The sequence below is a fragment of the Carassius carassius genome, chromosome 16 (genome assembly GCF_963082965.1).
Source record: "Carassius carassius chromosome 16, fCarCar2.1, whole genome shotgun sequence".
In the NCBI taxonomy this organism is placed as follows: domain Eukaryota; kingdom Metazoa; phylum Chordata; class Actinopteri; order Cypriniformes; family Cyprinidae; genus Carassius; species Carassius carassius.
Genome location: NC_081770.1, coordinates 21,769,066 through 21,784,283, shown reverse-complemented (window position 1 = coordinate 21,784,283; position 15,218 = coordinate 21,769,066). Strand labels below are relative to the sequence as shown.

At 36.8% G+C, this 15,218-nt stretch overlaps 3 protein-coding genes across 5 annotated transcripts in view; 1 reads left to right on the top strand and 2 right to left on the bottom strand.

Moving 5' to 3' along the window:
* The window catches only part of cpamd8 (C3 and PZP like alpha-2-macroglobulin domain containing 8), a 44,037-nt gene extending 43,128 nt beyond the window's left edge, over positions 1 to 909 (bottom strand). For 2 of the 3 annotated variants that reach the window (XM_059569561.1, XM_059569563.1), the window contains exon 1: positions 444 to 909. In XM_059569561.1, the coding sequence (XP_059425544.1) occupies positions 444 to 547 (104 nt within the window). In that variant the 5' untranslated portion in view covers positions 548 to 909. The remainder of the gene's footprint in view (positions 1 to 443) is intronic. The other variant, XM_059569562.1, reaches the window with a different exon arrangement.
* A 1,037-nt stretch (positions 910 to 1,946) lies between these two features.
* rex1bd (required for excision 1-B domain containing) lies at positions 1,947 to 7,074 on the top strand. Its single transcript, XM_059569560.1, has 5 exons — positions 1,947 to 2,085; positions 3,839 to 3,921; positions 4,437 to 4,641; positions 5,098 to 5,186; positions 6,802 to 7,074. Exons 1-5 carry the CDS (start codon positions 2,083 to 2,085, stop codon positions 6,872 to 6,874), a joined length of 453 nt encoding a protein of 150 aa, XP_059425543.1. The 5' UTR covers positions 1,947 to 2,082; the 3' UTR covers positions 6,875 to 7,074.
* A 417-nt stretch (positions 7,075 to 7,491) lies between these two features.
* Positions 7,492 to 14,769, bottom strand: crlf1b (cytokine receptor-like factor 1b). The gene is made up of 8 exons (XM_059569559.1): positions 14,453 to 14,769; positions 12,847 to 13,125; positions 12,625 to 12,754; positions 12,365 to 12,531; positions 11,505 to 11,662; positions 10,026 to 10,194; positions 8,874 to 9,055; positions 7,492 to 8,302 (listed from the first exon to the last, which is right to left on the bottom strand). Exons 1-8 carry the CDS (start codon positions 14,580 to 14,582, stop codon positions 8,279 to 8,281), a joined length of 1,239 nt encoding a protein of 412 aa, XP_059425542.1. The 5' UTR covers positions 14,583 to 14,769; the 3' UTR covers positions 7,492 to 8,278.
* Between the last annotated feature and the right edge of the window lie 449 nt (positions 14,770 to 15,218).

The following is a 15,218-nucleotide window of genomic DNA, read 5'->3' as shown; positions in this document are numbered from 1 at the left end:
CTGTTTTGAAAGAACTTCTCTTGGGAGTTTGTAAATAACAATGTCAGCTGTACCACCTTTTACAAAAATGTACTGTACCATGGTGACCAAAGTTTCATTCAAAATAACAGACACTACAGTTAGTTACAACAAAACTCAAAAATCTTGGCAACTACATGAAAACGTCTTTGAAGAGGATCCCCATGGTGTGTTACACTAGTAAATGCATCGAGTTTTTGCTAGCAATGATACACGGATTACACGTTAGTAACACCCACACACATCAACAGCAGCTGTGCTACTGAGTTTATTTGTTGTTGCACCACAAAACATTTCCAAAGGCGAGCGACAAACTACTGAAGGATGCCGTTATCACCTGACTGAAGTCTTTTTTAGACATTCGTGCTTGAAATGAAAACAGAGGTTCGGTATCATTCATAAAAGAGCGCTACAAACATACTTACTGTCTTTCTTGTGAATGAACTCCACTCATTACACACACCATGAACACAGTCCACAGAGTCCAGGATTTGTGGTGCACATGCAACACTCTCATTTTGTCCTTCATTTAGTCTATCCGGCGTGTATTCCACAAATATTCTTAGTTACAACTTCGAGTGCAAACTCAAGAATCCACGAGGAGAAAGCACGAGTCTCCGGCGCAGCGCGTGCAACGTTTTTATCCCAATTGCCAATGTTGCGTCCGTGCAACTGATTTTTTTTTTAAACTCCTTTCCAAACGTACAGACAATCCCTCTTGGCTTGCTGTATTTATCCGCCTTAGTTCCGATTGCTCATATTTCAGCATTAAAACTTATCTCCATCCACCCCACCCCTTGTGTAGCACGGTATTTAATGCACATCAGATCCAGCGAGCTGAGCTCCACATGCTGTAATGTAACCGGGGCAGTCTGCTTTTGCCCCTTTGAACCCTTCAGGCTTTTGTCTCATTCAGTGGTGTGTCAGAACAAGCCCCTCTGAGCTAGTAGAGACAAGACTGCACGGTCCCTGACCGAAAAGATCCGATTGCTTTTGTCGGTTAATGTTTAGCGACATGCATTAATTTAAGGTGATGCATGAATTAATTTAATGCATGCATTAATTTAACTCATTTTAATAATGTAACCTAAATATTATTTAACTGAGCCTGACATACATATTGGCATAATAAAAGTATAGCTTTAAAATATAAAACTTCAACCTAATGTTTGAATTCATTTTGATATGGAAGCGCAATAAGGTTTTAGCATAATATAGGACACTTGCGCCCCCTCGTGGTCCTTTAAGCGCGAGACGTCTAATATCAGCGTGGGGTGGATAAAGCGATATTATAAGAACGTGATTTATAAATGACAGTTTTATGTTTTTAAGACACTGAATTAATTAAAAGCGGCATTTATAGAGAACAATATAGAGAATATATAGAATATAGAAAATATTTTACTGTAATATTACTATAAATATTTATTGTAATATGATATTAAGAAGTTATGCCTCTATTAGCTAAGACAAGTCATAAGACATTATACGTAAAAATGTATTCTCTACATGCTGTTTGCAAAAAGAAAAGTTTGTATAAATATATTTTTTTATATTTCTTTAAGAAAATAATAGGATATTAACGATGGATAATTCGAAAGGAAACTTCTTTCATCTTATTAGTAACTAAGTATCTATTTGGAATCAGCCAAACTTTCCTCCAGGGAATATCGGACACAAAAGCATTCCAATAAACCAGAATATTTGGAACTGATACAAAATCAAGAAGGATAGGGGGTCATTTGAAACACAATAGCAAATTCTTTAGAGGTAATGGGAATATTAAAACGACAAAAGAAATTCTTCATAATTTTATAAGTGGCCATTTTCATTAAACAACTGAGTAAGGTATCTGCCTCAAACCAACGCTGAAAAAAAAGTCCTCTGAGTTTCGTCTCAGCACAATAGCATTGAGGTGACGTCACATGACGTTGTATTACGCGAACCGCAAACAGGAAGTGCGTGCAACAGCGTGCTGCGTGACTAAACGAAATATACACATGTTGCTGGTCTGAAGATTTATCTGCCAAGCTACGAAAACGCCGAAAGCACGGTGACAGCAACATGGTGAGTTCGTTTTAACTCAGCTTGTATCATATAATCACATTTAGGAATATTAAATTAATAGAAATATATACAACTTAGCGAATTTGCTAAAGCTAGTCTATGCAGAAATCGAATTTGAATACAATAAGGTTGGTAACACTTTAGTATAAGGACCAATTCTCAATATTAACCGAAAAAAAAACTTCACAGAAATTCTAATGGTTTCCACCTCAAGTACCATTACAGCTATTACAAACCATCAACTTTTTACCATTAAAATTATTAACAAATGTTTACTTGTAGTGTTTTCTGAGACATATTTAATAAGGAATTAGTGGTTTTACAAAACCATTACAAATTTTGTTGTTGTTTTTTTCAGCAGGACAGTTGCTTATTAGCATGCCTATTATTGCCATATTGGCTGTTTATTTCTTATAAAGCATAAATATTAAAAAAATATATATACAATATATATCCAAACCCGTAAGACCTCCGTTCATCTTCGGAACACAGTTTAAGATATTTTAGATTTAGTCCGAGACTGTTCTGTCCCTCAATTGAAACTGTGGGAACGGTCTACTGTCCATGTCCAGAAAGGTTCTTTTGCGCTTGACGTAATGACGTCATTGGCGATGATTGCCCTTGATTCAAGCCTTCAGTTTACCCGCCCTCATAACACTAGGACAGAATCAATCACCAAAAGAATCAGTTCGGTTCAGACGCTCTGTGTGTCAGTCTGCTTCACGCTGAATCACACATGCGCAGTATCATCAGCTCCTCGGTTCTCGAGTCGGACGCGTTTGACAGAAACGGTTCTTTGTACTGGTGATCCGAAAACTGATGCCGCCGGTTTTTGACCTGAGAACAAGTCAATTGTTCGTTCGTTCGTTCGTTATCTGGCTCGGCTCGGTGTTCATCTTCAGTTCTCTCTTCACAGCAGTTCAGTCAGTGTACTGTTTGAGTGCATGCATTACTCCAGGATATTGGTTTGTTTGAACTCAGAAGGAGTGTCAGCTACATTAAACAAGTTAACAGCTTAAGTCATTTGTGGATTAATGCGTATTGGAGACGCGAACAGTTTAAAACGATTCAGTTCGATTTGGTGAACTGGTTCAAAAAGATCCGGTTACATCGAATGATTCATTCACGAACCGGATATCACAAACTGCTTTGTTTTGAACTCTCTCACAACAGACACGGAAAAGAAGACAATGCTGAATAAAGTCGTAGTTTTTGTTATTTTTGGCCCCAAATGTATTTTCGATGCTTCAAAATATTCTAACTGACCCTCTGATGTCACATGGACTACTTTGATGATGTTTTTCTAACCTTTCTGGACATGGACAGTATACCGTACACACAGCTTCAATGGAGGGACTGAGAGCTCTCGGACTAAATCTAAAATATCTTAAACTGTGTTCCGAAGATAAACGGAGGTCTCACTGGTTTGGAACGACATGAGGGTGAGTTATTAATGACAATTTATATTTTTGGCTAAAGTAACCCTTTAAAATAAAGTGTGACCATGCAGTTACATATTAACATTTATTACATATACATAATTTAGTAGTAATAAAGTGACATATTAACAAAAGAATAATATATATTTATGATTGCATTTACAATTATGTCGCTAACAAAATATAACCATGTTTTTGACTATTTAGTAATACTGTATATAAATATGTATATATACAGCAAGGGATTCATATTGTTCTTAGTCTTTTAGATGTTTGTGACTTCTATATCTATTCTATTTTTTCTTTTTTTAAAGGCACCTACAGATTTGAAAAATTTGGTCAGAAGATTTTATGTACTTCAAGCTGAGCGTGTGGAGGCATACAAGCTATTTGAGGAGTCAGTTTATTTCTGTCTGTCTGTCTCTGTCTGTATGTTTGTTTTGGTCTCTCTGTCTCTCTCTGTCTCTCTCTGTCTGTCTATCTTTCTGTGTCTCTGTCTGTCTGTCTCTGTCTGTATGTTTGTTTCTGTGTCTGTCTGTCTGTCTGTCTGTATCTGTCTATATCTCTATCTATCTGTTTGTCTATCTGTCTGTCTGTATCTCTGTCTATCTGTCAATATCTCTTTCTATCTGTCGTCTGTCTGTCAATATCTCTGTCTGTCTGTATCTCTGTCTGTTTATAAATCTGTCTCTCTGTCTATCTTTCTGTGTCTCTGTCTGTATGTTTGTTTCTGTGTCTGTCTGTCTGTCTGTCAATATCTCTGTCTGTATGTTTGTTTCTGTGTCTGTCTGTCTGTCTGTCAATATCTCTGTCTGTATGTTTGTTTCTGTGTCTGTCTGTCTCTGTCTGTCTGTCTATCTGCCTGTTTGTCACAGGTTATTTGAGGTAACAGAGTTGTTGTTTTTTTCTCAGGGGTCATGAGGCGTATTTAAGGACAGGGCCCCACTATGACTTCGAGCACTACAAACAGCTGGTACATGAGATAACGAAAGCATTCTGCGGCATTTCCAAAGAGGTTCTGCAGATTAAAGAGCAACTGCACCAAGACTTCGACCGGCCCGACCTCTCCGAACACATTGACAAAATGCAGATTAAAGAGAAGGAGAAACTAGAGCTGGTGGGCAATGTTGTTGTTTTTTTTCAAATGTTTGGCTAACATGACACAATATGCACTGTAAACAGATTTAATCTATTTTAGATCTAATTTGCTTTTCATTGCAAATTTGATAAAATAATGAGTGATTAAACATTGAAGCTGCAGATACTTCAAGTCGATTCATCAGGTTGGAAATGAAAAGTTGAGTGCATTGCTTTATGGGATACAGCATTTCAGACGTGCGCTGGGTCATTAAGATATTTTATAGGAATGTTAGGATGTGCACTGTCAAACATATTTAGTTAGAAATGTAGGTTACTTAGACATTTCAGTCCTGCATAACTTAAATTAGCTTTCTATAATTATTTTTCTCACCCCTTCTTTAGGCATAAGACTGAAACGGTATTGAACCAAATGTATCTGTTCTGTAATTGGTTACTGTATTCTTAATGTTTATCTATATTTATGACTTTGCAGACAGCTAAGTTACAGTTGGCCAAGCAGAATGCCCAGGATCACCCAGAAGATGAGGATTTCCAAGAGAAAGTCCGTGAGATCAAACAGGAGTAAGTGCAACTCTGTATATATGTTTAGCATATTTGAAAATGGTTTTATTTAATATTAATTTGTAATTTGTTTAATTAAATTACTTATTTTATATATTATATTATATTGATTAGTAATCATGTGTAAAATTAATATTAATGAATGATGTGTGTGTGTATACAAGGCCTGGTCATATAATTGGAATATCAAAAAGTTGATTTATTTCACTAATTCCATTTTCAAAAAGTGAAACTTGGATATTATATTCACTCATTACACGCAGACTGATATATTTCAAATGTTTATTTCTTTTAATTTTGATGATTATAACCAGGGTGCGATTTGTGAACAAAAAAAAGGGGGGGGGGTTGGGGGGTGTTTTGAAACATTTTAATTCATAAAAATAAATCATGAGAACATGAACTAGATGACGTCATGCGCTAATTAGCATATTTATGACGTAAGTGCGTCGTATTGTATTGCCTCCCTATGCTCAAATACTGCAATTTAATTTAGCCAAAACTGTTTTTATTACTATATTTTAATGTTTCTGTTCAACGGAATTAATATTATGATGACTGAAACGTGGTCCATTAAGACTAACGTACATAACCAACTCTCAAACATCTGCACTAATGAAATCAAATACACATACGATAAAGTCAGTGGTTGTGCTGTGACTGATGTCGGCTATACTTGCTTGTAAAATAGAGTTAGAAAGCAACAGAATATAATACTGCTCCTCTCTGCACTCGCTGAACACCGCAGATGCAGAGAGAGAGGCTCGCGCTGGGAAAGAGAGACCTCGCGCTCGTACGGCAGCACCAGAGAGTCTCGGAGACTAAATAATGATTGGCCAAAAAGTCGCTAGATTTGTCGCTAGTCGCTAAATCTAGCGACGAAATGCCAAGTTAGCAACTCCACTGCCCAGCGGACCGGCTTCAACCGTCTCGCAAGTGTTGATAGGCTATTACTCGTGAGGTGTAACCAATCAGATAGCGCCGTGGGCGGGACATGAAGCAAGTCTGCAGAGTGATGAATACAGAGAGGCTGAGCGGCAGCTATATCAGAGCCAGCCAAAGTAGCACATTTTAAAATAAAATGGACTTTAATCAAACCACGGAGTTCGCGATAAGTTTTGTGAGCCGTCTCGCCACTAGTGTAGTAGCACTGATCACTTTGAGGGGGGAATAGATTTATCCCCACCGCCGGTGGGGTGGGGTCTCTCTCGCCTTGGGCACCAAATAACCTAGAGCCGGCCATGGCACACTGTATGTATATATATGTAAAATGTACACTCGTTTGTGTAAAAAAATCAACCATAAAAATAAAAAGTATTTATTATTATGCTTTAAATATTTAGCTGTTTGTTTCTTGCATATTAGTGAAAAAATGTTAATTGATCAATAAAATAAATGAACAGGAGTAAGTGCAAGTTTTTCCTTAACACCTGACAATGACTTTATATATAAATATATATATATATATATATATATATATATATATATATCACTGTTGTAATGTTTCATCCTGGTTTTGATGTACAGTTCTTGGTTCATCAGATTAATGGTTAAAACCTTTTGTTCTTCTAAGTCTCATAAAAAAAAACATTTCTGTTCTCTCCATCTCTTTCAGTATCATAAAGAATTCAGCAGCTTTGAGTGAGATTCTGCAAGACTTCAAGTACGACTCCGAGGAGCCGGAGTGAGATTCAGTCAGTCTCAGGAGACAGAGATGGATTCAGATCCTCTATGAACTTTCCTTTCTAATGAAGAGTCATCTGAAGTATTGATCGCTGTCTCAGGCGTTGCATAGACAGAGTGCATTGCTGCTGCTGCTGATGCACGCTTTGCAATGCATATTTTTATTGAAGAGAGTCTGGCATTTTTTATTTCATTATTTTTTATACCTTCAGAATAGCTTAAGACATTTTGTTTGCTAAACCAACACAATGTTCATTTAAAGCATTTATCTGTTCATTCTGAATGTAAATAACATTAATTATTATTCGCATAATAATAATAATATTCAGAAAAGGCTAATGTGTTACAAAATATATGATTCCTTAAATATTTTGAAGACATTTATACAGACAAAACTATTTATACATAATGATACAGTATTTACATGATGTTTTTAACACCGAGGTCAAAAAATAGCAAATTGCATTTCAAATACCAATTTAAACTTGAGTGTTTAACAATTAAAGGGACAGTGCACTAAAATTAAAAGTTTGTCATTATTCACTCACCCTCATTTCATTCCAAACCTGTGTGAGTTTATTTCTTATGTGAAAGCTTCAAAAAGCACACAAAAGGACCATAAAGTGGTCCATGTGTCTATATTCAGCCTTCTAAAGACATATTAGTTAAATGAACTCAAAGATTTGTGAATGATTTATACAGATATGCGCATTAACTGGAACTTTTGATTCATTCAAAAGATCTGGTTCCAAAGAACGATTCATTCACAACATTTCAAATTCTCTCATGAACTAGCTTTTGGAAGGATATCATGGTTTTCAGTGAATAACAACTCAAATTTCAATGTGTTTGTCACACAACACTATTATATGACTTCAGAAGAATTAACCACAAGTCAGATTTACGATGCTTTTATTGTGCTTTTGCTCATTGTAGAGTTCGGCAGCCCCAGTTCACATTCACTTTATAAGCGAACTATCAGTTTAAGACACAAATATTTAAACAGTCTTAAAGTGTTGCTTCCGAATTCTCTAGAAATGTTTTGTGTTGTCTGTGTTGAGTTGCAAAGGTCTTTTATTTTTGGATGAAAGGTCAATAAGAATGAGAGAATCCCCCATTATCTCCTTTTTTATTATTTTATTTTTTTATACGCTCTCTCATAATTTGGAGTCTTTCTTTGTTTTTAATGCCCTCATAAATAACATGTCTGAGACAAAAGCGCTTCCTTTGACGTATTTGATGGGGACTACAGCAGGAGGCAAACAGTAGATCATGTCGCCAAACGACAGGCTCCTTGCAGATCCCTTCAGAGTCTTGGCTCATCCAAATGAAAGTCTCAAGCACTGGAGAGTGATAAAACCCTTGTCGCAGGCCCCCGCAAACTCTCCCAAGCCTTCTTTAGAGTTTCACTATGATTTACCGCTTTGTAGTACCTGAAAGGCAAGAGAATGGCATTTACAAGTGAATGTGACGAGTTGATATATGGGGACAGAGAAGCGTAATTGGTACCAGCCATTCTTGTGGCAGTTACATCGTGTTCTTCAAAGGGACAGTGTGACTAATGAAGCGACCTAAGTTTCCCAACAGTCGTCAGTGCCAAAGCAACAGTAACCACTGAATCGGTTCAGAGAGCGTGCAACGGATGTCGGTTAGCGTTCGAGAACGCCACACAAGACTTCTCGGGCTCGGTTCGCAGCTGAAGCTTTGCCGCGCAGTCTAACCTAAAAGGAATTTATTAGCATTCCAGCTGATTACTTTGAGTGGCTGTTTCCTCTCTGTTGTGGTAACGTCTGAAGATTATATGATGCTTCGATATAAGTAAACGCAAGCAAATGTGAGCCTATTGATCAAAAGAATAAACGGATCTTTTGGTTCTATTTTTTTGTGGGGCACATAAAACTTCAAAATACATGGTGGTTTTTTTTCTTCTGCACAGGGCCTGTATCATGTGTGCCAACGGGTCTTGATATGTCGCATAAAGAGGTGAGTTTTGTCCTTACTGACCTGGTCGTGCGTTTTCTGGGCTTTCTGCAGCCAGACACGCCATTGGTCGTAGAGTTTGATGCTGGCGTCCGTACAGCCGTAAGAGTGTTTCCGCATCCAGCCGAAAAACTGCTTAAGCTCCTTTCGTAGCGTTGAGTTGTGCTCGCTGGGCTTCGAATCACACAAACCAATATGTGACCTGTCTGGGAAATGACAATACATCAATGTGATATTAAATTAGAGTTTTTGGTGAGAAATTATACAAATTGTAACTGTAAATATTGGTGGCAAATACTCAGTTATTTATATATATATATATATATATATATATATATATATATACTTGAACTGGTCAATTATAAAAATTTATTCATTTATTTTTCATCCTTTTGACAGTATTCAATATGGGGTGACACATTGTTTACAGAAAATTTAAAGGCGATATCCACACCATTGCTTAATTTTAAGTCACTAGCAATATTGTGTATAATGTGTTAAGTACATCGGGATTCTTCAATTTGGAGTCTATCACCCATAATCACCTATGCAGTACCCATAATTAGATTTTATTAAATGAATCTACATATTTTAAATGTGAATCATCTGATAAATGCATTTGTAAGACATTTGTTAAATTCAACCCCAGTTGAGGATAGTTGCTTAAATGCTGTTGATTGTGCAGTGTTGCCTTGAGCGATGTGCACCTACCCATGAATAATAGGCTATTTACCAGCTCCCTGCTAATGAGCTACGAAGCATTAAACACAGAATGCAGGAGGGGGAGCTCAGACTTACCAATAACTCATATTGCTTGGCATAAAACAGAGCTTAATAAGATCCTCTCTTTAATGCAAGACATGTAACATAATTTCTTAAGAACCAAATCTGTTTCCACTAAGTTTCAGGTTGACCGGCCCTTTAATCTGAACATTCTCTAAAGACTTTTTTTAATTTATTCATCTAAAAAAAGGCCAAAGAATTCATAAATTGTCCCCTAAAGCGCTCTGACATTTTGCTAAAGTCTTTTGAATCCACTTGTAAGAGATCTCTATCAAGTAGCTTGATGTTTTTTTTCAATGTTTACATATGGTTTGAATCTAATTAGCCTTTGTGATGCAGAAGTCTAATGTGAAGTAAAGGGACACTGCTTTATTACTTTTTGATTAAACTTACCAATGCCAGGTGTCGACGCAGCAGTCGAGTGGCTCCAGTCGCTCCAAATACCTGCTTTCTTTGAGCCATAGATGCCTATTGGGTTGCAGCGTACCTGGACGAAATACACTGTGCCGGCCCTGAGACCCGCTAACCGACAAGACGTCTGGTTCCCAGCATCATCTATGACCTCATGAGAAATAGAAAATAAAAATGACAAATAATCTAAGTATGTGGAAAGCTGTTCACCCAAAAATGTAAACTCTGTCTTTTCCTACCTTCGTGTCATTCCAAACCTTGTTTAAGTTATGCAGGTTTAAAAGAACATTGTTATATTGGTCCATAGGACTAGTGCATTATATTCCAATATAATATAGACAGGTTTCTGAAAAGAAAGAGTGTAATTATAGCTGATAATCGTCCCTTCCAGTGAGATGTTAAGTGTTGGATCCTTGCGTCAGTGAGTTGAATGTTGGAACTGGATTAGTCAGTTAAAAAATGAATCATTCAATTAAAAAAACGATCAAATAAGTTAAAAAGACTTATATATAGCATAGAATATATAGCACACAAGTCGTGTGGAATATCTTTATGAGGCAGGATATCATTTTGGGGTAAGGTTAAGAAAGGAGTAGCGAGGAGATTTCTTAAAAATTCTAATTTTGTGTTCCACAGAACAAGGAAATTTGCATCGAATCACATGAGGCTGATTAAAGATTAACAGAATGTTAATTTTGGGCTGAACTGTTCCTTTAAATTTTGATACTGGAGGGCCATTTTCCTGCATCATCTTAGAATTTAGCTCCAATATACCTGCTGGGAAGTTTTTAGTGATCTTGAAGACCTTTATTAACTGGTTCAGGTGTGTTTAATTAGGACTGGAGCTAAACTGCTGGTTGGTGGTCCTCAAGGATCAGGATTGGACACCCCCTCTCTTTTGTACTAAAACAGGGGTGGTAAATCCTGCTCCATACTCTTGAAAATAAAGGTTATTTATTGGTATATATGGTTCCATAAAGAACCTTGAACGTCTAGTGATGTTCACATAAAAGCCATTGGTTTCCGGAAGAACCTTTCAGTGAACAGTTAAATATTTTCTTAGTGTGAAAAACATAAAAAAAAAACTAACAAACATTTTTACATTAAAAAAAAAAACTTTGTGGAATGTAACGATTCCATGGACGTTAAAGGTTCTTCATTGAACCATCGATGCTAATAAAGAAACATTATTTTTAAGAGTGAACTAAAACATGGTTCTTTTAAGAACTCTTCACTGAAAGGTTCTTTGGAAACCCAAAATGGTTCTTGAGTAATGGTCATTGCTGTGAAGACCTTTTTTTGGAACTGCTCTAAATCCAATTAAACACCTGAACCAGCTAATCAAGGTCTTCAAGATTTTCAGACAGGTGTGTTGGGGCAGACTGGAGCCAAACTCTACAGGACATTGGCCCTCAAGGAGCAGGATTTGCACTCGTCTGGACTTAACCATTCCAGCCATACCTTCCATTCGTCGCTCTCCTCCACACGGTATCGTATCTGATACTTGGCCTGAAATAGGTAGTCTTTCAGGGCAGGAGGACTGCCCCAACGTACACTTAACTGATCTTCAAGATCTCCAACGCGGCTCACAAGGACATCAGGAGGCGGATCTGTAGTTACTGAAAGGAATATTTCACAACATCAAACATGTACGAAAGTAATTTTCGGAACTCTTGATTAAACCCAATAAAAGTAGGTAACTGTTAAACTATTCTTCCTTTCCTTCCTGCTTGTAATTGAATCTCCCAATAAACTTTCTTCGACGATCATTAGCTAGATGATATTTTGCCGTAACTACGGCAATCTCCCGTTTCCATTGTTGTTTGAAATGGTCGTGCTCCACTGCTACGTTTTTTAATCAAGCTTGCCTTTAGGGCAAAGCCAATCATGGAGAATTCCAGAGCTTATTGTTTCAGAAGATGAGGAAATGAGGCCTTAAAGATGTAGTAATGTAATATCTTTGCTTTTCTCAGCAAAAAGTGCTGATTGATGGATGTAGTTTAATTGTGATTAATTCGATTAATGCATTGGTATGTCAAATAAGTCATTTGATTTAGAATTTTAACCAATTGCCAACAGACTTTCAGCTGCCCATTGACCTTTAAAGTACTATTTTCACGAGTTGCCTTTTGGAAACGTTTCAACTGTTGGAAAGTGTTTTTTATAGTCTGTAAAAATCTTTTCTCGCAGACGAGTGTGTGCACACCATATGCAAGACTCAGATGGTTTTGTGCAAGTTAGTAAGCATGAAGTTATCCAAAGTCACCTTGATCTCAAACTCAATTTCTTCCACCAAACTAATATATTTTAGACTTACTTACCTACATCTAAAATGTCTAAGGTGATGACATCAGAAGTGGCAGAGCCGAGCTGATTGGATGCCTCCACCCAAACTTCATATGGTGTGAAAATGGCAAGGTCACGAGGAACGTAGCATATATACAGCTGTCCTGTGTATTCCTCACAGTCTTTCTCTTTACCGTACCATCTAGATGGTTATACAAATGGAAGAGTTGCATATTAAAAGGGATTCTTGCAAAACAGGTGTGGGTATAAAGTTTTTTTGGTGTCAAAATCTCACTTTAGTTTGTACTTGAGGATGTATTTGGTGTTGATGAATGTCTCTCCTTGACTTCCCGGACTCCATCTGCAGCTGAGATCCTTGGTGTTTCGTGACCAACATGTCAGGTTGACGGGTTTCTCAGGGGGTGCTATATGTCAAATTAAAATAAAAAGAAGAGGACAGCATGAATATTCAAAAACACATGGCAAAAAAACAAGCTGGAAGTGTTCACAAACTCACAGCCAACATAAAGACATGATCCAGCCAACACTTCTCCGTTGCTTCGGTGGCAAACCAGGTTGTCTCCTGACCGCTGCATGGAGCCATTGAGTTGATGGAGTGTGACGCTGGATTCGGTCGGACTAAGGACCTTATAAGTGTTTCTAGCCAAGCGTTTTCCATTCAGCGTCCAGTACAAGGATCTAGCTGTTATTTCCAGCTCAGCACTAATGGTGCACACCGCAGTCAAACTCGAGCCGATATGAAGCACTGGATCCTGGGGGGATATGACAGCCAAGTCTGGGGGTCAGAAGAAGAGATTTCATGATTCCAGCAATTTTACCACTGGATTTATGACCGCAGTTGGAAAGGTCAAGGTCATTTTTCAGCAACTTAAGTGGTTTTCCATCTTGTAAATATTTGTCTTGTGCGTCCACAGAGCTCATATTTATTCATGTTTAAGACAAATGTTCAGAGGGAACGATGGCTGGATTGGAAGAGCTAGCCTACTACTGGCCTTCAGGGAAACCGAGTATTGATGCAGATCATTTCTGCTCCTGGTGGGAGGCAGACAAACTCTTTAACATGTGCCACTGGACACTAAGAAACACTGAAAAGTTGAGAAAACAAGACTGAAAAATTAATGTATAAACTACACTCTTAAAAATAATGGTGCAATTAAAAGGTTCTTCACATCGATGCCATAGAAGAACCATTTTTGGTTCTACAAAGAACCTTTCAGTCAAAGGTTCTTTAAAGAACCATCTCTATCTGGCCTTTTTATAATCTTAAGAACCTTCTTTCAGAACAAAAAACCTTTTGTCAAACAGAAGGGTTCTTTAGATGTTAAAGGTTCTTTATGGAACCATTTAGACAAAAAGGTTATTCTATGGCATCGTGAAGCACCTTTATTTTTTAGAGTGTATCATACTGTACTTGTTAGGAAAGACTTACCTTATTGGAAGCATTTCATCCTTTAGCATTGTTTGGAAAAACTGACCAATGAAATCAATGAAAACTGACCAGTGAATGAACAATTCTATTCACTATCATTTTCAATCATGTCCACAGTTTTCATCTCTTTTAGCGGAAGGATGTGTAACTTAATGAATTTGCTTTTTAAATAGAGTAATTTTTATCCTTGATAATCTTATCACGTAGTGACTGTTTTATAAAAGGCAGTAATGCACTCCAAGACGAGCTATTTTTGTCAATAACTCGACTTATTTTACTTTAGGTTATTCTGTTTATTAATACAGTTATTATCCTATTGTAGATCTATTTACATCTTAATATAGCATGTCTTTACACACTTTTGCATTAATTTCCATTGGTTTCTTCTAAATACAATTTATTATTAGTGCTGTAAACGATTATAAGGTTGCCTTTAAACAGTATGAGTTTTCAGAACATTTCTGTCATTGTACCACAGTTAAAATGAATATATCTTTCTTTAACTATTGAATTTTACCGTAAACTTAGACAAATATGACATATACACATGAGTAGAGATGAAAATGAAAACATAAACACCTCCGACAAGACCTTTAAATGAAGAGAAGTTTTTAGACATCTTAAATAACTTTACTTCAAAGTAAACTTCAAATACACTTCAAACTGTACTTACGTGTTGTGAGCGCATATGGAAGAACCGCAACAAAAAACAACATGACGACTAGAATTGCCATTCGTCTGTCGCGCGCGCTCTCAACTCGATTCTCGTCATGCTGATGGGAGCGCGCGCACGCATGATCCATTCTCCTTCACAGGAATTGCTAAAAATTAAAAGCCTCAATCACCAGAAAGCCTCGTAAAAATCATTACTGGTTCTGGAAAGCACCATTATGCGATGAGGACGCTCAGATTCACCTTCACTCTCAATTTTGGAGAAGAATCAACATAGTGCACGCCTCAAAAACTGAAAAAGTTTATTCTTCTGAAGCTCCTCCTATGTCTTACCACACAGCCACAAGTCATTATTAGTAGCGCATCTGCAGCCAGTGTATTCTTTTCTTTTTTCTTTTTCTTTTTTTTAAATTTTTTTTGTATATTAAGTTTGCCACAACAGAAAATAATGAAACAACCCATTTCCAAAAAAAAAAAAAAACCCTTTGTCTGCTGTTCATTAGGGAAAAGACAGCCAATACACACGATTAATTTTTGTCTACATCGCATAGTTATAATGGTCTGATTTGTGCAATGCAGCTCCAAACCCAGTGCTACTTTACAACGAACTGGCAATTATGAGGAAAATAAGATTTTTTTTTTTTTACTTTTAAATTTAAAATATACAATTTTAGAAAAGTAGTAGTACTAGTAGTAAATAGAAAATACTATTTTAAGAAGTTAAATGCTTACATTATTGTTATATTGTTATTGTAGTATTCGTATTA

What these genes read in the sequence shown, in the direction of transcription:
- rex1bd (XM_059569560.1), top strand. An exon ending in AGAAGGAGAAACTAGAGCTG is followed by an intron (nt 4,642 to 5,097) that starts GTGGGCAATGTT and finishes ATGACTTTGCAG; the next exon opens with ACAGCTAAGTTACAGTTGGC. An exon ending in GTCCGTGAGATCAAACAGGA is followed by an intron (nt 5,187 to 6,801) that starts GTAAGTGCAACT and finishes CATCTCTTTCAG; the next exon opens with TATCATAAAGAATTCAGCAG.
- crlf1b (XM_059569559.1), bottom strand. Translation starts at nt 14,582, where the DNA reads ATGGATCATGCGTGCGCGCGCTCCCATCAGCATGACGAGAATCGAGTT. An exon ending in AGGAGAGCGACGAATGGAAG is followed by an intron (nt 10,195 to 11,504) that starts GTATGGCTGGAA and finishes ATTTCTCATGAG; the next exon opens with GTCATAGATGATGCTGGGAA. An exon ending in CCCAGAAAACGCACGACCAG is followed by an intron (nt 8,303 to 8,873) that starts GTCAGTAAGGAC and finishes CTTGCCTTTCAG; the next exon opens with GTACTACAAAGCGGTAAATC.